The sequence below is a fragment of the Erythrolamprus reginae genome, chromosome 5 (genome assembly GCF_031021105.1).
Source record: "Erythrolamprus reginae isolate rEryReg1 chromosome 5, rEryReg1.hap1, whole genome shotgun sequence".
Classification (NCBI taxonomy): domain Eukaryota; kingdom Metazoa; phylum Chordata; class Lepidosauria; order Squamata; family Dipsadidae; genus Erythrolamprus; species Erythrolamprus reginae.
In genome coordinates, this window is record NC_091954.1 from 105676135 (window position 1) to 105696624 (window position 20490).

General features: G+C 44.8%; 1 protein-coding gene across 2 annotated transcripts in view; it reads right to left on the reverse strand.

The window, feature by feature from the left end:
- Positions 1 to 20490, reverse strand: part of TBL1XR1 (TBL1X/Y related 1) — a 320769-nt gene that overhangs the window by 45658 nt on the left and 254621 nt on the right. For both annotated transcript variants that reach the window (XM_070753655.1, XM_070753656.1), the window contains exon 3: positions 18460 to 18562. In XM_070753655.1, the coding sequence (XP_070609756.1) occupies positions 18460 to 18517 (58 nt within the window). In that variant the 5' untranslated portion in view covers positions 18518 to 18562. The remainder of the gene's footprint in view (positions 1 to 18459; positions 18563 to 20490) is intronic.

Below are 20490 nucleotides of genomic sequence, written 5' to 3' on the forward strand. Positions count from 1 at the left end.
CATTACCCTGGGGGGGGGGGATCATTAACCCCCTCAGAGAGCGTTCGCAACTTGGGCGTCCACCTTGATCCACAGCTCACATTAGAGAAAAATCTTTCAGTTGTGGCGAGGGGGGCGTTCGCCCAGATCCACCTGGTGCACCAGTTGCGGCCCTATTTGGACCGGGACTCACTGCTCACAGTCACTCATGCCCTCATCACCTCGAGGCTCAACTACTATAACGCTCTCTACATGGGGCTACCTCTGAAAAGTGTTCGGAAACTTCAGATCATGCAGAATGCAGCTGCGAGAGCTATCATGGGCCTTCCTAAATATGCCCATGTCACACCAACACTCTGTAGTCTGCACTGGTTGCCGATCGGTTTCCGGTCACAATTCAAAGTGTTGGTTATGACCTATAAAGCCCTTCATGGCATCGGACCAGAATATCTCCGGGACCGTCTTCTGCCGCACGAATCCCAGCGACCAGTTAGGTCCCACAGAGTTGGCCTTCTCCGGGTCCCATCGACTAAACAATGTTGTTTGGCGGGACCCAGGAGAAGAGCCTTCTCTGTGGCGGTCCCAACCCTCTGGAACCAATTCCCCCCAGATATCAGAGTTGCCCCCACCCTCCTTGCCTTTTGTAAGCTCCTTAAAATCCACCTCTGTCGTCAGGCACGGGGGAACTGAGATATTCCTTTCCCCCTAGGCTTATAAAATTTATGCATGGTATGTCTGTATGTATGATTGGTTTCTTAAATTGGGGTTTTTTACATTACTTTTAATTTTAGATTTGTTCATATTGACCTTTTACTGTTGTTAGCCGCCCCGAGTCTACGGAAAGGGGCGGCATACAAATCAAATAAATAAATAAATAAATAAATAAATAAATAAATAAAGACAGACAGACAGACAGACAGACAGACAGACAGACAATAATTTCAATGAAGCTACCAGATCTCTCTCTCACAGGATTTTTCCCTGACTTTTAAACATTTTAATACAGTTTGTGTTCCCCCCCCCGATTTATTCTGGTTTTTTTTCACGAATTCCCTGATATTTCTCGAACTGCCAATTTCCCTGATAATTCCCTGATTTCCCGGTTTGCTGGACACCCTGCATATTGCAAAATCTCTATTCCTACCTCACTCTGGGGCCAGTCAGAGGTGCCATTTGCCGGTTCTCCGAACTACTCAAAATTTCCACTACCGGTTCTACAGAATCTATCAGAATCTCTGCTGGATTTCACACCTCAGAATGGATGCTTAGAATAACTTCATTTTCAGAATGTAAGCAAGCATAAAAGATGAATCAGTGCTAGCTTTTCTGCATAAGGGAGTTATTGGAAATTATTGTTCCCATCTGTCTTATCAATGTACTGCTGATTTTATATTTTAATTGTGGAATTTGTTGATAGTTTATTTTCAAGTCGCTTAACTGAAGGCAGTAGTAAAAGCAGTCACTGCTCTTGGTATTTATATTTAATCCCCAATTTTGGAAACAACCTATTTCTTTTGTAAACACTGGCTAAATATACCAATCCTAAAACAATGGGTGAGGCATGAGATATATTTGCTAATTATTTTTTTTCCTGTATTCATTTCTTGTTAAAATTGTGTTGGACAAGGGAGAATATGCCTATACAAGGAAGGATTAACCATGATAAAACATTTTAATTGTGTGTGCATGCCATCACTAGGCATGCATTATTTCTGCACGCCCTTTCAAGAACAGCATAATTAACATTTTGCAAAGCAGGAAAATTAGGATTAATGGATATAAATGCATTATTTGCTCTGCCCTGAAAAAGTTAAATCCATCATGAGGAACAGATTCGACTTAAGCCATTCATAGGTAATTAGAACTTTCCAAATGTTCCCTACTGGGATCTTGTAAAGAAAAATATTACTACAGTATACAAAACGAGATACTAGAATGTTGTACATATAGCAGAAAACAGAAGGCAGTTTATTTTACAAATATGCTAACTGCGTGGCCAAGATCCTGATGAGACAATGCAGATAAGAAGCTGATTTTGAATAAAAGGGCCACATATATCTGATGACGGTGGCCATAAAGAGGTGAAATTGCTTTTGGTGGTGGTGGTGGGAAATGAAGGTAGTTATCAACTTACAACCATTTGTTTAATGACGGAAGCTACAATGGCATTGAAAAAAAGGGACTTATGACCATTTTTCACACAATGACTGCATCGTCCCCATGGTTGTGTGATCAAAATTTGAATGCTTGGCAACAGATATTCATTAAGGATGGCTACACTTCCAAACTCAGTTCTGACCAACAAAGCCAGATTCATTTAACAATTGTGTTGCCAACTTAAAAACTGCAGGGATTCACTTAACAATTGTGGCAAGAAAGGTAATAAAATGGAGCAAAATTCACCTCTCTTACTTAGCAAAGCAAATGTTGGGCTCTATTTTGGACATAAATCAATCAAGGGCTACCTATATAACTCTACCAATTCTTTCAAGTTTTGAGTGCCAGGTTTTGTGGTTGTGTAGAAATTGAAGAGGGGAAGCTGAGTAAGTGATAATAAAGTTTATGACTTACAGTTATACCGCACATTTTCTCATTTACCGTTAAATGAGAAGGGGGACATAAATCTGTACTTGGAAGAAGCACAACCACAAAATGGAAAGGTTGAGATTATAGCCAGAAATACAATCCTGTGTGCATTTGATCCCCAAGCAATAGTTCACTTGTCAGGGAGGGGCACCAAAAATTTTAGCAAGGGGTTCTGTACCTGGCCGCTGGGTGGGCGTGGCTTAGTTAGCCTCCTGCACCATGGCGGGGTGGGTGGGGGTTTTTTGCCCTCCCCAGGCTCTGGAGGCCATACTCGAGCTTCCGGGAGGGTGAACACAGCCTCCTCAGGCTCTGGAAGCCCTTGGAGGCCAGAAACGGGCCCGTTTCAGGCCTTCCCAAACATTCAGTAGGCCCATTTTTCGCCCTCCTCGAGCCTCCATGGGCTGTGTGTAGCAGGGTGGGTTCTAACTTCCTTTTGCTTCCTCCTGGGCCATGTGGCCACACGCACATGCATGCAGAGTCTCAAAAAATCCAAATAACAAAAATAATAATTTTTAAAAGCCAAAAACAAGGTGGCAACACATGCACAGTGTCAGAAACGCAGCTTCTGTGCATGCTCAAGAAGAAGAGAGAGAGGCGGTGCCCCTCCCCTCGCCAGCCGAGATCGGCAGGTCAGATTCAGGGAGCAACCAGGGGAGAAGAGACAGCAAGGGGAACCTCACCTCGTTCCATCCATCTTGTTTCTTCGCTGCCCCACCCCTCTCTACACTGCACTCCCTCATGTTGGCTGAGATTGGCAGGCCAGATTTGGGGAACAGAACACACTGCCGCCACCCAGGAAGAAACAACATGAGAAATGAGCTTTCTCACAGCACCTCCTCTCTCTCCTCTTCTCCTGAGTGGCAGTGGTGCATCCAGCTCACTGAATCTGGCCTGCCAATCTCTGGACACACAGCTGCCACTGGAGAGGAGAGAGCAGAGGCACTGCAAGAGAGCCAATTGCTCATGTTATTTTCTCAGGCGGTGGAACTCCTTCAAAAGTTTTTCTTTACATTTGAGTTTCCTTGCAAAGAGAAACCAGATGCTGGTAAGATGCACATCTCACGGCCCACCCCTCCCCATCCCCTACCTCACCTGCCCCCACCCCAAATTGTGCCCAAACGGTTTTTGCAGGGAAACTCTTTGCATGTGGGTGTAAGAAGTTGATAACTGCATGCACTCTTAAGAAATGTTTCTATACATTTCAAGGAGTTTCCTTGCAAAGACCAGTCAAGAAAGAGAAGCGGCAAGCTGCCAGACTCTCATAAGATGTCCGGGTATGGTAATGGGGCAGGGGATACGTGTACATACTTGGGGGAGGGGGGCTTATTTGGGGGGAGAGGGTTTATTTCAATGGATGCTCTGAAATATCAGGACATGTATATTATTCTTGGAGAAACATGGTATTACTCATTCTTTCTTTAGACAATGTTCCTGGAGCATAAAATACAAATTAAGTAGGAAATAAAATGAAAAAAATAAACGATTCTGTCGATCCATGCATGATCCCTGGCCAGACTCTTAAGAATTGATACCTTGCCAGCCCAGAGGGGTTTTTCTTCCTTACATCTGAAAATTTTCTGTGGCCAGGACATACATGATAACTCCATCTGCTATGTCCTGGTCTCATATTGCAGTTCAAGTTTTCTGAATTATCTAGAAATTTAATCCCAAAAGCTATTTTGTATGCCGCCCCGAGTCTACGGAGAGGGGCAGCATACAAATCCAATAAATAAATAAATAAATATTTTTAATATCTGTTTTTCCCATCTTGGCATAAAATCATTTTTGTGTTCAGCTTACAGAAGAATGGTCTCTCAGCAGTGATGTCTTCAGCAAATGACAATGACATAGTAATGATGCATTTAACTATCACCATGCCAATCCTGCTATTATATTCCAGTTCCTCAACAGCTGACGCCAAGTTTTAAATTATGTCATTTGTGTAATAACGAACCATACATGTTACATCTCTCGTCTCCTTTTGTGACACTCACATCTTTCAGTTATCTATTCCAGAGGGCAGAATCACAGCGCTCTCCCAACTAATCACAAGTCGCAGAACTTAATATAGCTGAAGTGTTTGCTTTGGCATTCTGCTACTCCTGAGAACAAATCAGCTAGGAAACTGAAAATTTAAGCACGACATGAGGTCATTTATTTATGCTAGTTATCCTGGCCAGGCAGAAGGAGGGTGGGAAGCACACAGGGAGGGGAACAGAAATAACACAGTAATAGTAACCGAAAGAGACCAAGAAAGGAATGAGTGGAAATGAATATAGTAGATCAAAGTCCTTCACATCTTATGCCAATTCTTGTCTAGTTAAAAAAGCATCACCCTCGAAAAATGATGGCAGTGACAGCATGCTCAGGGGAATCCCGGTTTTCTCAGAAATCTACACTAAAAATATTTTGAGAACGGAAAATGAAGAGCAACGATCTTAAGGAATACCAAGTATCTTGTTTAAAAAAATGGAAGGGAGGTGAGAGAGGAAGGCTGAAGGAAACAAGAAGATAGTTTTGAAAATAACCCAAGCCAAATGTAAATACCATCTTGGAAGCCAGGCTTACCCTCAAATTGGCAAAACATTTTCAATCCTATATACCTGTGTTGTGGTTCAGCCTGAGGCTGCTCAGGGACCGGCTGTGTCTCTGCTGGCTCCATGCCCGGAGGAGGATGACAGCGAAGAGGAGGGGGCTGAACAGTCGGACGGGGGAGAGGAAAATCAGGAATGGGATGAAGGAGAACAGCATGAGAGCCCCGGGGGGGGGGGGCGGCTCTCCCCAGCCAGTAGTTTGGAGTCATTAGGTGATGAAGCTCAAGCCGTCATTGACATGCGACAGAGACGGTCAGATCAAAGAAAGGAGCAATTAAAGAAGTATTATCAGCACTGAATTAGGAACAGCTGGGTTTGGGTGTGGTCCTCCTTAGCAGGGTTTAAAAGGCAGGTAAGCCCTTGAAGCCATGTGGAGTGTTATCAGTTTGGAGTTGCGTTATCCTGTCTTGTTTCTCGGCGTCTCTGTTCCTGGCTTGTGGCCCAGCAGCTTTGGAAGACCCGTGGGAGGTGTAGGTCTGCTATCTACAGCCTCGGCTTGGCAGCAAGAATTCTGTATTGCTGCATGGACTTTTGCCTTCGTGGATATATCTGAAGATACAGCATTTTCCTGTTTGTAAGGACATTTTCTGTTACCTGTGTTGTTGTTTTTTGAATTTTATAAAACTGCCTTTGCCTTTTACCAGTGTGTCTGGCTTCTCTTTTTGGGTTGGTATTGGCTTCTGGAGTGACCCAGACAGAACAACCAGGAGAGGGCAATTAATTTCCCTGAGGGTCCATATGAGATACTGGGATTGTCCTGGAGGGCTACATCTCCCCCACCCCAAATCTGGTCCAACACGCTGTGGGGCCAGACAGGGACAGTCAAAAGGTGGCCTGCAGTCAAAAGGTGGCCTGCAGCAAGAAAATGCCAGGTCTGCTATTTAGAGATGCGTGTTTCTCCCTGTATTATTTCAGTTCACATTAATCTTTAGTGCTGTGGTTGGCTCTGGCCCAGCTCCTGCCCCAAGGAATGTGGAGGTGGATGTTGGGGAAACATCAACATGTCATAGGCCTGTTTTATTGCCGACAGAGTCAGGTAGTGCAGTTTCCTCGGACAAAGAAGAAGGTGGGGGTGACTTGGAAGAGAGGGGCTTGGCACACAGCCCAGGAAGCCAATCTCCATTATCTTCTGTCGATTCGGATGAGGAAGTGTTAGATCCACGCATGCGCAGAATTATGCACAGAAGAGACCAATTGAAGCAATATTACAGGAGATAAGAGAGGCCACCTGTGTTTGGGTGGGGCTCCAATAATTAGAGCTGCTGATATAAATAGTAGCGTGCTAGCTTGGCCGTTGTGGAAGATTATCTTCAGGACCGTGCCTTGCTGTTTCTGGACTTTATTTGTTGATTTTTCACGACTTTGAAACCAAAGCAGAGCAAAGTGTGTGTGTTTCACTTCATGGAAGAAGGAGGGCTGTGACATTTCTTCACAGCTGCTAGCTAAGTACTTAAGGACTGATTAAGGGGATTGTACAGACTACCAGGTTGTTTTGGGACGAGTGCTCTTTGCAATACAAAAAGGGTGCTTTGTTTCTTTTGAATTTTTGTGATAAAGAACATTGTTTTTGAACTTTCAAGTGTGTGTGTCTGAAATTTGTACCCTTGAATTTTCGGGAGACTCTTACCATAGAGTCCGGCAGAACACTTTAGTATTCGGCTTTTCACAAACATAGAAAAATAGAAAATGGATGGCAGAAAAAGACCTCATGGTCCATCTAGTCTGCCCTTATATTATTTTATCTTAGGATGGATATATGTTTATCCCAGGCATGTTTAAATTCAGTTACTGTGGATTCATCAACCACGTCTGCAATACATACAAAAATGCACAATACAAATCTCTGTAGATTTTCATTCAATGTATTGGAGGCAACAATCCTTCCCCATTAAGCCAGGGACAATTTGGGCATGAGATCATTTTGTTGCGACTGTGTACCAGAAATAGTGGAATCCTCAGGTATCCTTGTCCCTGATTAAAAGGAAATATTAAATTGCTGTTTCCTGCATTAAAGATAACCTACTTTCTTTAACTCCCACAATGGGTTATCTCACAGCCATTTTCCTAAAACGATTTTCCTGTCTACTTGAACAATGAATTCATACTGCATCCAGATATGAAAACAAAAGGGATTCAGAGCTCTTTACTCCTGTTTTCTTGACCTTTAAGTTGCATCAAGTTTGTTTAAATAAATATAAGGATGAAAAATAATGACATTAGAGATTGAGGAGAGAAGGAGAGGGGGGGGACTTTTTAGATATTTAAATAAACATAATATATGTGAATGAATTTCCAACAGGCAGAAGATTTCCTTATCACACTGTCAAAAATCAAAAGAAATTTATTTAATTATTTATTAGATTTGTATGCTAAATGCAAATCAGATTGCCTCCAGCTAACATCTCCCCCCCCCCCCATTACATATAAAATGTATTTCAAACTTTGCAAGAAAAGTCTTTCAGATCCTTCCAGCTGAATGTATGGTATCCAAGCATGGTATCCACGATTTAAATAAACTGATGTCTATAACAATGTTTTTCTACCTTAGCAACTTTAAATTGTCAGGACATCAAATCCCAGAATTCCCTATCCAGCATGCTGTCAAGATTGAGAAACACTGGTCTATAAACTTGATGAATACTTGTTTGGACAGAGATAATTTTACTCTTTGTTGCATTCTCTACATAGAATGGGGAATATAAGGTCAGCTAGCAGAATCATACAGCCGGGCATGGTTAACAAGGAGGCATGCTAGGAATTATAGCTAAGCAACATCTGCATAGCCATACGTTTCCCATTTTGCTATGTCATATCAAATAAAAAGTTTCTGTTTCATCTTTAAATTTCAACTTAAACGAAAACAAAAATCAACTTTTAAGCAGGTGACCAAGAAATACCATTGGCTTAATAGCCCTTACAGAACAGAGGGATAAAGAAGCAAACAAAACACTGTATCGTGATCAACCAGTAACATTGATCACCAAGAAGATATTCAATCAATTAACAATTAGAAAATGTAGTTTCAATTAGGATTGTTATTCCTAATGATGTAGTGGTGAAGCACGTCACAAATCAGCATCGCTCAGCACAGAGATGTCAAACTTTGCACAGGTCTGCTTGGTGTACCAGTTGCGACCCTATCTGTATAGGGAGTCTCTTCTCACAGCCACTCATGCCTACATCACCTCTAGGTTCAATTACTGCAATGCGCTCTACATGGGGCTACCTTTAAAGAACATTCAGAGACTGCAGCTGGTCCAAAATGCAGCTGTGTGAACTGTCATGGGTTTACCGAGGTTTACTCATGTATCACCATCACTCCATGAGCTGCATTGACTACCAATTAGTTTTCGGACGCAATTTAAAGTGTTGGTTATTACCTATAGAGCCCTACATGGCTTAGGATCAGATTACTTACAAGATCATCTCCTGTCCCATGTATCCCAGCGGCTGGTCAGATCCCAGAGTCAGCCTTCTCCAGGTCCCGTCAGCCAAGCAATATCACCTGGGGAAGGGCCTTCACTGTGACGGCTCCAGTCCTTTGGAACCAACTCCCCCCGGACATTCTTACCAACCCCAATCTCCTGGCTTTGCCGGGAGGCCTGGGGCCGTTGAGCATTGATGGTTTTACATTGTTGGGGTTTTAGATTTAGGTTTTATACTTGGGTTTATAAATTTTGTATTCTGTGTTGATTTTATTATGTAAGCCACCCTGAGTCCCCTGGAGAAGGGCAACCCAGAAATATATATATATATATATATATGTGACACATACAGAATATAGTTTGCCGGCTATTAATAAATTAACTGCCTTGGAAATCGCCCTAGGTTGGGCCGAGAGGCAAAAAAAAGAGCTGTGATGTTCCTTCAGCATACCAGGGTGATTCGACACAAAAATATATAACCCTTCCCTGGTATAGAGCTGAAGGGATTGGATACTGTAGCCTAGAGGTTAATTCTCTGCCTTACAATGCAAAGATTGCAGGTTCAAGTCCCAGTGAGGGTATGGCTAGCTGATGAGGCTAAATAAGGCCGAAATAGATCTATCCTAGTCTCCCTTAATTTTCAAATTCAGCCAAAACATGTGACATATATATATATATATATATGTGTGTGTGTGTGTGTGTGTGTTTTAAGCTGTTTAACATATTTAAGATGTTTAACATGTTTTAAGCTGAATTTGAAAATTAAGGGAGACTAGGATAGATCTATTTCGGCCTTATTTTGGCCTCATCAGCTAGCCATACCCACTGGGACTTGAACCTGCAACCTTTGCCTTGTAAGGCAGAGAATTATCCTCTAGGCTACAGTATCCAATCCCTTCAGCTCTGTACCAGGGAAGGGTTACATTTTGTGTCGAATCACCCTGGTATATTGAAGGAACATCACAGCTCCTTTTTTGCCTCTCGGCCCAACCCAGGGCCATTTCCAAGGCAGTTAATTTTATTGATAGCCGACAATTCTATCTGTATGTGTCACATGTTTTAAGCTGAATTTGAAAATTAAGGGAGACTAGGATAGATCTATTTCGGCCTTATTTTGGCCTCATCAGCTAGCCATACCCACTGGGACTTGAACCTGCAACCTTTGCCTTGTAAGGCAGAGAATTTTCCTCTAGGCTACAGTATCCAATCCCTTCAGTATACACACACACACACACACACACACACACACACACACACACGTAGATTGTTCTGCGGAGATGCTATGATAACTGGAACTTTTGAGGGCCAGTTTTAAGAACGATTCATTCAACACTATCATAACTTCAAATAAATGCTGAACAAGTAACTGGTAAATGAGGACTGTCTATAAATAGAATATAATCAGGAATTGCATTTGATGAGTTAGAATTCTGTAGCGTCACTGCTTTGGTTTGATGATTTGTTTTAAAAAGAGGATCAATGCAGCGGTCAGCCAACCATGCACCAAAAATCAGTCAGTTGATTTAAACAGTCTACAGATCATAAAATAGGCGTTGATTGCTTACCTGAACGCCTCTTCTCGTACAGTGAGTGGGTACAGCAGTCACATGGGTTGCTCCTGTCCAATCCGTTGGAACTGAGCCTAGTATTAAAAAAGACTGCTGGATCCGCCCCTTCCCCAGAATTCGCGAATCCGTAGACTAGGCTCAGTAGTGAAGCTCTTTAATGTTCAACTCTCATGTGTTATAAGAAAATAGAATAGAAGGTAAAGAAGACACATACAAGGGCGGGAAGTGACTGCTGTACCCACTCACCGTACGAGAAGAGGCGTTCAGGTAAGCAATCAACGCCTATTCTCCGTACTGAAGGAGTGGGTCCAGCAGTCACATGGGACATACCCAAGAGATAGGTCCCTAGGGTGGGAGTACATTGCTATCGTGAGAGATAACGGATTGGAGTACTCTTCTTCCGAAGGCAGCGTCTGCTGATGCGTACGAATCAATCTTGTAGTGTTTTATAAAGGAATTTGGCGAGGCCCAAGTGGCTGCTTTGCAGACTTCTTCCAACGGAGCCTGAGTCGCCCAAGCGGCAGATGTGGCAGCACTTCTGGTGGAATGCGCTGTAATATTCCTTGGAATGGAGAGGGAAGCTGTCTCGTAGGCCTTTGAGATGGCCCCTCTGATCCAACGACCTATTACTGTGGAAGACACTCTGGATCCCAAGGATCTGGGATGGTAGGCTATGAAGAGTGCTTCAGATCTCCGGATGGATCTTGTGCGTTGGATATAAATCTTTAGCGCTCTAGTGAGATCTAGAGTGTGCCATCTAATCGCCAGGGGATGCTCTCGTTGGAGACAGAAAGAAGGTAAAACGATATCCTGAGATCTGTGGAACATGGAACTGACCTTGGGTAGAAAGGTGGGGTCCAGCCGCAGAACCACCTTATCCTGATGAAACTGACAGAGGTCCTGTCTGATAGAAAGGGCTGCCAACTCAGATATGCGTCGGGCGGAAGTAATCGCCACCAGGAATGCTACCTTGAAGGATAGGTACCTGAGGGACGCAGAGTTCAGGGGTTCGTAAGGTGCTTGAGTAAGAGAGTGGAGAACCCGTGGCAAGTCCCAGGTTGGATATCTGTGGATTTTAGAAGGCCTGAGATTGGCCACTCCTCTTAGAAATTCTTGGATTTCTGGAAGGGAGCGTAGGGGCTGCCTGCGAGGCCCCGCCAAGACGGAAGAGATAGCGGCCAGATGGCGGCGGATGGTGCTGGTAGAGAGACCTTGGTGAAAACCTTTCATAAGGAAGGCGATTAACCTGTGTATGGGAAGACACAGGGGGGATAAGCCCTCCTGCGAGCACCACTGATGAAATTTGGACCAAGTATGGTCGTAGATCCGATTGGTAGACCCCCTTCTAGATTTCAGAATGATTTCCACTGTGTCTGGGTCATACCCTCGCAGGTCTAAGTCCCTCCGGATAACAGCCAGGCGGTGAGGTGGAACCACTCTGGATCCGGATGGAAGGAGGCCCCCTGCCGCAACATATCCTCCGAAGCGGGGAGTCGCCAGGGGTCCTGGACGGACAGTTGTTGAAGGTCCGCGAACCAGGGTCTGCGAGGCCAGTGAGGGGCAATCAGGATTACACGTGCTTTCTCCAGGAGGATTTTGTTGATCACGTCTGGCAGAATTGGAATTGGAGGGAAGGCATACAGTAGGCCTGGAGGCCAAGGACTCCTGAGGGCATTGACTGCCTCCGCTCCCGGAGACGGGAACCTGGAGATGAAGCGGGGAAGCTGGGTATTGTCTCTGGTCGCGAATAGATCCAACACTGGATGGCCGAACCTGAGGCAGATTTGGTGGAACAGTGACTGATGGAGATTCCACTCGCCTGGATCTATGGTGGCTCGTGAGAGCCAGTCCGCTTGGACGTTGAGGCTCCCCGAGATGTGATCGGCTAGAAGCGATTGGAGATTTTTCTCTGCCCAAAGACCCAACTTCAGGGCCTCCCTCATGAGGGCCTTGGATCTTGTGCCTCCCTGTCTGCAAATATGGCTTTTGGTGGCTATATTGTCGGTGAGAATCAGCACATGTTGGTTGGATATGTGAGGTTGGAATTGCTTTAGAGCTAGAGACACGGCTCTTAATTCTAGCCAATTGATGGGCTTGGAAGCCTCCTCCGGTGACCATGTGCCCTGAGCTAAAAGACCTTGGGCGTGGGCTCCCCAGCCCGAGAGGCTGGCATCTGTGGTGACTACAAACTGGTCGGGACACCGGAAGGGGGATCCCTTGTCTAGGGCTGGAGAAGTCCACCACTTGAGGGATCTGCGAACCGTCGGTGGGATGGTGATGCGTCGGTTCGAGTTGCTGTGGCCTGATCTCTGAAATGGTAATAGTAGCCATTGAAGTTCCCTGGCGTGAAGGCGGGCCCAGGGAACAATACCAATACATGACACCATCTTACCCAAAAGGGAGGATAGGGTGACAATGGAGGCCGATTGCTGGGGCAGGATGCGAGCAATGAGATCCAAAATGCTGCGTTTTCTCTCATTGGAGAGAAAAACCTGGGATATTTCGGAATTAATGATAGTCCCCAGATGCAGGATGGAAGTGGATGGATCAAGATGACTCTTGTTAAGGTTTATGGAAAAACCATGGTTCTGTAGAACCGACATGGTAGAGGAGAGGTCTGCAGCTACACCAGCTCTGGAATTACCATGAATTAAAATGTCATCTAAATAACATAAAATATGAATGGGAGAGGCCCGGATATGAGCCGCCAAGGATCCCAAGAGTTTAGTGAAAACCCTGGGAGCTGAGGAGAGCCCAAAAGGCATAGCCCTATACTGAAAATGCCTGCCTTGAAAGGCAAAGCGCAGAAATCTCCTATGGACCTTGGCAATGGGGATATGGAGGTAGGCCTCAGTGAGATCTAGAGACACCATAAAGTCTCCTCGATGAAGAGCTGATAAAATGGAAGATAGGGAGTGCATTTTGAATTTTCTATATTTAATGAAGCGGTTTAATTTCTTTAGGTCCAAGATGGCTCTCCAGCCTCCAGAAGTCTTAGGGACCATGAAGAGGATGGAATAGAAGCCTAAACCTCTCTGGAGAGAGGGGACCGGTTGAATAGCTCTAATAGTCAACAAATGAGAAATAGCCTCCTCCATTCGAATACGAGATGGAGAGGAACTGGGAGAGGGACAAGAAATAAAACGGTTAGGGGGAGAAGAAATAAACTCTAACCTTAGGCCCCTTTCCACTGTGTCAATGACCCAGGGGTCCTTACAAGAGCGGTGCCAGGCGGAAGAGAACCAGGCTAGGCGACCGCCTATAGGCAGGTGAGAAAACTTACCATCTGGTTCTTTTGGAAGTTCTGGTAGTAGAGGATCCTCTCTGATAGCGGGACCCTCTGCCCCTGGTGGTTCTAGCTTGGGATCGAAAGCGAGGGGAATACTGACCTGGGCTCTTGTGAAATGCGAAGCTTTGATCCTGCTGACGCCCGGTGCGCCGAAAGGACTGCGGTTTCGGGGCCTTCTTGGTGGTAGGTCCCAAGACCTTTTTCTTGTCTGCGTTTTCCGTAAGGAGAGGGTCCAGAAGATCTCCGAAGAGGAGGTTACGTTTCAGTGGACCCATAGCTAACTGCCATTTCTGTCTTACCCCCGCCTGCCAAGGGCGGAGCCATAGAAGCCTTCTGGCCGTTGTGGAGGCTGCTACTGATCTGGCTGCAAATCTGGAAGATTGGAGAGTAGCATCTGCTATATATTGGGCAGCTGCGAAAATTTTGTTGAAATCCTGTTGGCCCCGTAAGTCATCTGGAGGCAGGTGTAGTTGGAGCTGACGAAGCCATAAGAGCATAGCTCTGGAAAAGAAGGATGCCGCTGCAGCACTCTTAATGGCCCATGAGTCTGCAAGGAGACTTCTTTTGAGCATTTGTTCAAGTCGTTTGTCCTCTGGCCGGAGGACCTCCTCTGCCTCGCCAGGCATGGCAGCCGTTGAGTGGAGCGTCTTCACTGGTTCATCTGGCCTGGGACATGTTAGGAGTTCCTCATAGGAGGGGGAGAGCTTGTAGAGCTTCTTGTCCTTGGGAGTGGGAGTGAAGCCTATGGTTGGGTGGTCCCACTGTTTAAGCAAGGCATCCTTAAACAACTTGGGCATAGGAATTACCTCATTGTCTTCCTGTTCCTCCATGAAGTAAGGAAGATTTTCCTCTGGGGGGTCTGTGGAAGGAGTAGCTTGCTTCTCTTGCCCGGCTAGCCCCGTGGATACTCTAGCTTTTAGCAGGAGAGATTTGAAAAGCTGCGAAGGGAAAATAGCAGCTGGGGCTGGAATCTTAATCTGAGATTCCTCATCCTCCGACAGACGCTGAAAGGGGTCATCATCCTCTTCTGCATCCACGTCCTCATCCTCTTCCTGAGAGGAGTCAGAGACCTCCATGACTGGGGCTCTGTAGGAAGGAGAAGAACTCACGGGACGGGAGGAGCGAGGGGGAGGATGAGACAGAGGAGGTACATTTAAAGATGAGAGTCTAGCATCAATAGTGTTAGTCAGAATAGTCAAGATAGACTGAAACTCCGGTGGCAAGGAAGAAATATCAGCCGGAAAAGCCTGAGGATCCCTGAGGCCCTGAACAGGTTCTGGCTGGGGGAAATCCTCGGTAATATCTGGCTCCTCTGGACCTAAACCCCATAGGTTAGGTTGGGGTGGATTTAGGTTTGGCTCATCCAGGGATAGCACAGGTACCCCAGAGGGAGGCAGGTTAGAGGCCTCCGGGGGGGTAGGGTTGATATGCACTTGGGCCTGCACCTTAAAACGTTTGGCTGATTTATCATGTATTTTTTGTAGGGCTAGGTCCCTTCTCTTCTCAGCCCTAGTGGGCTTGGCTAAAGACTGAGAGCCTGAGGAAGAGGAGGAAGAGGCCTGGGGAAGCTCAGAAGGATTACCAGTAGGCCTAACCTCTTTGGAACCTTTGGTAGTGCCTCTCTTGGGAAGGGAAGCCATAGTCTGAGCAATTACAGAAGACAAGGCTTGAGCCAAAAAATAGGGGAGAGAAGAATTATTTTGTGGAATTCCCAAGAGGATAGGTGACCCTGCTCCTAGGCCCAGGAGCAGCTGCGCCTTAAGAGGCAATCCTGGGCGATACCAAGAGTTCTTGTCCTTAAGTGCAGCGTGGCAGGCCTCACTAACTTAACTTTAAGAAAAACCAAGGCACACTGGTTGGAGGCCACTTCCGTGGAGAATAGGCCCGAGGGAACTCAAAGCGACGACTCCAGGGTCAGGCGGCGGGCTGTAGGCACTAATGGCCGACCCCTTAGGGCAGAACCGAAAGTGCAACTTACTGGGCGTCAGAGCCTTGGCGCCAAAATAACTGCTCCGTTATTTGCAATAGGAGCGACTAAGCCCGGGAGACAAAACAAGTCCCACACCGCGGGAGGTAAATAGCCCTTAATTAGTTGAAAAAAATAAAGCTTGCTCACGGCAGGACCTCCAAGGCCGGAGTTAACAAACCGGCCGCGGCTACAGCACGAAGGGAAAAACCGCAAATGGCTGAGCCGCTAACTTCTCCCCCAACTCAAAGCCCTGTAGGGCTGAGAAAAAAAACTGCCGGCAAGCTGAGTAATGGAAAAATCTTACTTGCTATTGAAGAGAGATCGAAGGGAAGGTGTTTTATCGAGAGGAACGAGCATTCACACACATCCGAGGATGCGAACTGAGCGAATTCTGGGGAAGGGGCGGATCCAGCAGTCTTTTTTAATACTAGGCTCAGTTCCAACGGATTGGACAGGAGCAACCCATGTGACTGCTGGACCCACTCCTTCAGTACGGAGAAACACATATTATTTTTAAATCTAAGAATGTATAATTTTCTTAATTATAATCCTCCATGTCCTTACACGAGTTAACATAAATTTGCTTCCTTAACCTAGTAACACCAAACAGAAGCTTTGCTAAAATCACTTAAGGAATCTGATCAGAGATAATTAACATAAAATTGATTTGAAATCCAGAAAAAAAAGATTGGAAATATAATTTACTGATTTGCAGTATGCAGATGTTTTATGGAAGTTTACAAATTAAAACCTCAGTTCTGGCTAAAATTGTGTTGCTGTTACTGTTCTCAGAGGACTAAAAAAACAGCTTACAAGAAAACAGTAGTAACAGTTACAATTGGGGGGATACCACTGAGAAGGCTTTCTTCCTGTAAATCATACCTATCAATGAAATATAAATGGTGGGCCCTAACTCTTCCCACCCAATCTTTATTCTTTATTAAATTTATATCCCATATCCTACATATCCTCAAAACAATAAGGAATGTAGTGGGGAAGGTGTGAGTGTCATCCATGCAACTCTGTGGCTGAAGTTCTTCTAGAAATAGCTTAATTTGTTGTAAGCTACCCAGAGTTTTACGTGGTGGGAGGCCATATAAATTAGATCAAACAAACAACAAACGAATTAATCTTTCTACTTTCCAAAACTAGTTCAACAATTTAACTGCTATTAACTCCTTGGTTATATTCCTGTAACACTTTGGCTATACAGTACTGTATTCTCTGTTCTAGCTGCCAATTTTGCATTGCTTGCTTGGACAGACGTCACATAAATTAATCTAACTAGGAGGCTATTAGGGAGTTTCTAGGGCACTGATGGCTAACATTTTTTCCCCCTCTGATGCCAATAGTACCCTCCAGAGGCCAGAAATGGCCCATTTCTGGATTTCCGGTAGGCCCAGTAGGTCCATTACCCCCCCTCCAGGCTTCCGAGTTTTCCTGGAGCCGGAGTGCAGGCTGAAAACAGCCTCCTCCAGCCCTCCAAAGTTTCCTGACTTCTGGTAGGCCTATTTCTTGCTCTACCCAGAGTCTCTGAGTGAGCCATGTACTTACCTGGCATACAAAACGGGCCAAGTGGAGACTCCTGGAAGAGCAGGGGCGGCATGGGCGTGGCCAGCCAAAAATTAGTTGGCTGGTGTGCACACTCATGCATAGTGAAGGTGACCTAGGCTCGACTACTGTAATGCTCTCTACATGGGGCTACCTTTGAAAAGTGTTCGGAAACTTCAGATCGTGCAGAATGCAGCTGCGAGAGCTATCATGGGCTTTCCCAAAAATGCCTCCACAGTCTGCATTGGTTGCCAATCAGTTTTCGGTCACAATTCAAAGTGTTGGTCATTACCTATAAAGCCCTTCATGGCACCGGACCAGGATATCTACGAGACCGCCTTCTGCCGCACGAATCCCAGCGACCGGTTAGGTCCCACAGAGTGGGCCTTCTCCGGGTCCTGTCAACAAAACAATGTCGCTTGGCGGGGCCCAGGGGAAAAGCCTTCTCTGTGGCAGCCCCGACCCTCTGGAATCAACTCCCCCCAGAGATTAGAATTGGCCCCACCCTCCTTGCCTTTCGTAAGCTCCTTAAAACCCACCTCTGTCGTCAGGCATGGGGGAATTGAGACATTCTTTCCTCCTAAGCTATTATAATTTATGCATGGTGTGTTTGTTATATGGAGGTTTAGTTTTATAATAAGGGTATTTTAGTTGTTTTTAGTATTGGATTTGCATGATGTTTTTTATTACTGTTGTTAGCCGCCCCGAATCTACGGAGAGGGGCGGCATACAAATCCAATAAATAATAATAATAATAACAGCTCGCATGCCCACAGACGTTGCACAACGTGCCACCTGTGGCATGCGTGCCCTAGGTTCACCATCACGGTTCTAGGGTATCCTGGTTGAGATATAGTTGTAGTTGGTGCATGAACCATACGATACAAGCATTCCTTGTCCCTAAGGCCCTATTATTATTATTATTATTATTATTATTATTATTATTATTATTATTATTATTTGTATGCCACCCCTCTCCAAGGCCTCGGAGCGGCAGAAATGTTACCTCTTTTAGGAGAGGATAATTCCCATGCCTGCGCAGCAACTAACTTTATGGAACTCCATTTCTTTAGATTCCATTTCCTCCGAACAATTGCCAAATATCTGCATAGCTATTTTTGACTCTGGTGGAAACCAATGCTAGGTTAAGTGACCAGCCAACTGGTCACTCTGTACTCCAGATATCCAATGACAACTCCCAGCAATTGAGGCAACATAAAACCCTAAATGACCCCAGAACATAATTGCTCTTGGGTTACAAATTTTACAAGTAAGAATTGAAACACTGCACTGTCTTTCCAATTTTCACATCTTAAAGCCATTCCACCAATATATATATATGAAGAAAGGCTATGGGAAAATCACTGTGAATCAACACAATAGTATTTATTTTTCTCTTTAATCCTGCCAGACAAGCTAAGATGAATTTCATTTTTTTAAAAAAGTTTCATCTTAATTCTTATTTTCAAAATGAATTCTTCAGATAAATATTACTCACCGGACTCTTGCAAATATCTATATACGAGGAAGTTAACCTCATCACTGCTTATACTCATCTTTATTCCCGCTTAAACCATGAGGTCACGATGAAGGATATAACCCTAAAAAATATAAAAAAAGAATACAGCATGTTAGGAATATGCGGTAACTGGATTTCTGTCCAAAAAATCTGACTCATTTCTCATAACGTAATTGTGTCTAAAAATGGACAATTTTCAAGTCTAATAAGAGAACAGTTAGGAGGCATCCAGGTAATGAACATGCATAAAAAACCAAATAAAAGCAACCATTTACTACTTTACCTAGCCTGCCTGTGTTTTCTTCAGTGAACTCTTAAAAGCATTTGAATACTCATTAACAATAGATGAAGTTCTCTCTTCAGTAATCTACTAAAAAAGCTTCACATTACATATATGAGGGATCATAATATCCATAAATTTCCATGGGCATCTCTAGCCCTTCTAAAATGTTGTTGTCAATGATAATGATGACGATAACAATTTGAGCAAAATCTCTGACAAGACTTCAGGGGTAAGATTGATTAAATCCTGCAAACATCTTATAGCAATGATGGAGAACCTATGGCACGGGTGCCACAGGTGGTACGCGAAGCCATATCTGCTGGCACGCAAGCCGTTGCCCTAGCTCAGCTCCAAAGTGTATGTGTGTGCCGGCCAGCTGCCTTTTGGCTCACATACAGGCACTGGGGAGGGCGGTTTTGGCTTCCAGAGAGCTCTAGGAGATTCATAGAACACTTTTACCCTCCCCCAGCTCCAGGGAAGCCTACATGAGCCTACTGGGCCCATCAGAATTTGGGAAACAGGCCATTTCCAGCCTCCAGAGGGCCTCTCCCCAGGCATTGAATTATGGGTGTGGGCACTTGCACATGTGCAATAGCACACGCCCATGCTCTTTCAGCACCCAAGGAAAAAAAGGTTCGGCATCACTGTCTTATAGGATTCGGGATAGCTTTAAAAAAGAAAAATATGTCAGGGTCCCTGCTATCATGAATGGATAGCAACGGAAATTTGCTGCCCACAAACATACAGCTGTACGTAAAATTGTTGAAATGGGGGATTATAAAAACACGTTTAGAAGATGTTTCTAATCAATCTATGGAGGAGTAGATAAATAGGTCAAAACATGAAAACTGCTCAAAACTATTGAGTGGAAATAATTCAGTCTCACACCTGTACTGCAAATGCTGCATACGTTTTTGGTGAGCTTCTAGGTACAATTCAAGATGGATTAGCTTCCAGATATCTTCAAGATCATGTTTTCCACTTGGGACTGGCCTGACCTATGTATTTATTCTGGATGAAATATTCACCATTCTCTGCACACCTAAGACTGTGAGCTGCTACTGAAGATAGTACAGTGGCACCTCTTCTTATGACCTTAATTCGTTCCGTGACCAGGTTCTTAAGTAGAAAAGTTTGTAAGAAGCATCAATTTTTCCCATAGAAATCAATGTAAAAACAAATAATGAGTGCGATTGGGGAAACCACAGGGAGGGTGGAGGCCCTGTTTCCTCCCAGGAAATTCCTAGAGCCATGGAGGCTTCTCTTCACCTTTTCTGGCCCTGTTTCCTCCCAGGAGATCCCTAGAGATGCGCCACGAAGGCTTCTCCCTGCCTTTTCTGGTTATAGCTTCGGAGGCTCGGGTTTGTAAGTGGAAAATGGTTCTTCAGAAGAGGCAAAAAAATACTGAACATTCGGTTCTTATCTAAAAAAGTTCGTAAGTAGAGGCATTCTTAGGTAGAGGTACCACTGTATTTATCCTTTATAGTATTTATCCAACGTTGTGTTGACAGCCTCCCAAAGAGGCAAGGCTCTACCCCAGCTGTAGGTTGCTCCTAGTTCTAAGAAATGGTAGCGCTGCCGATGGGAGGCTCCACCCACCGCCCACAATGCTTCTGTGCATGCATAGAAGCATTGCGCACATGCAAAATGGTAGCAAAGAGATTTAGAATCCACTACTGCTGCACCAGTCCTTGCCATCCTCTCTGGCTAAAGCAGAACACTTTCAA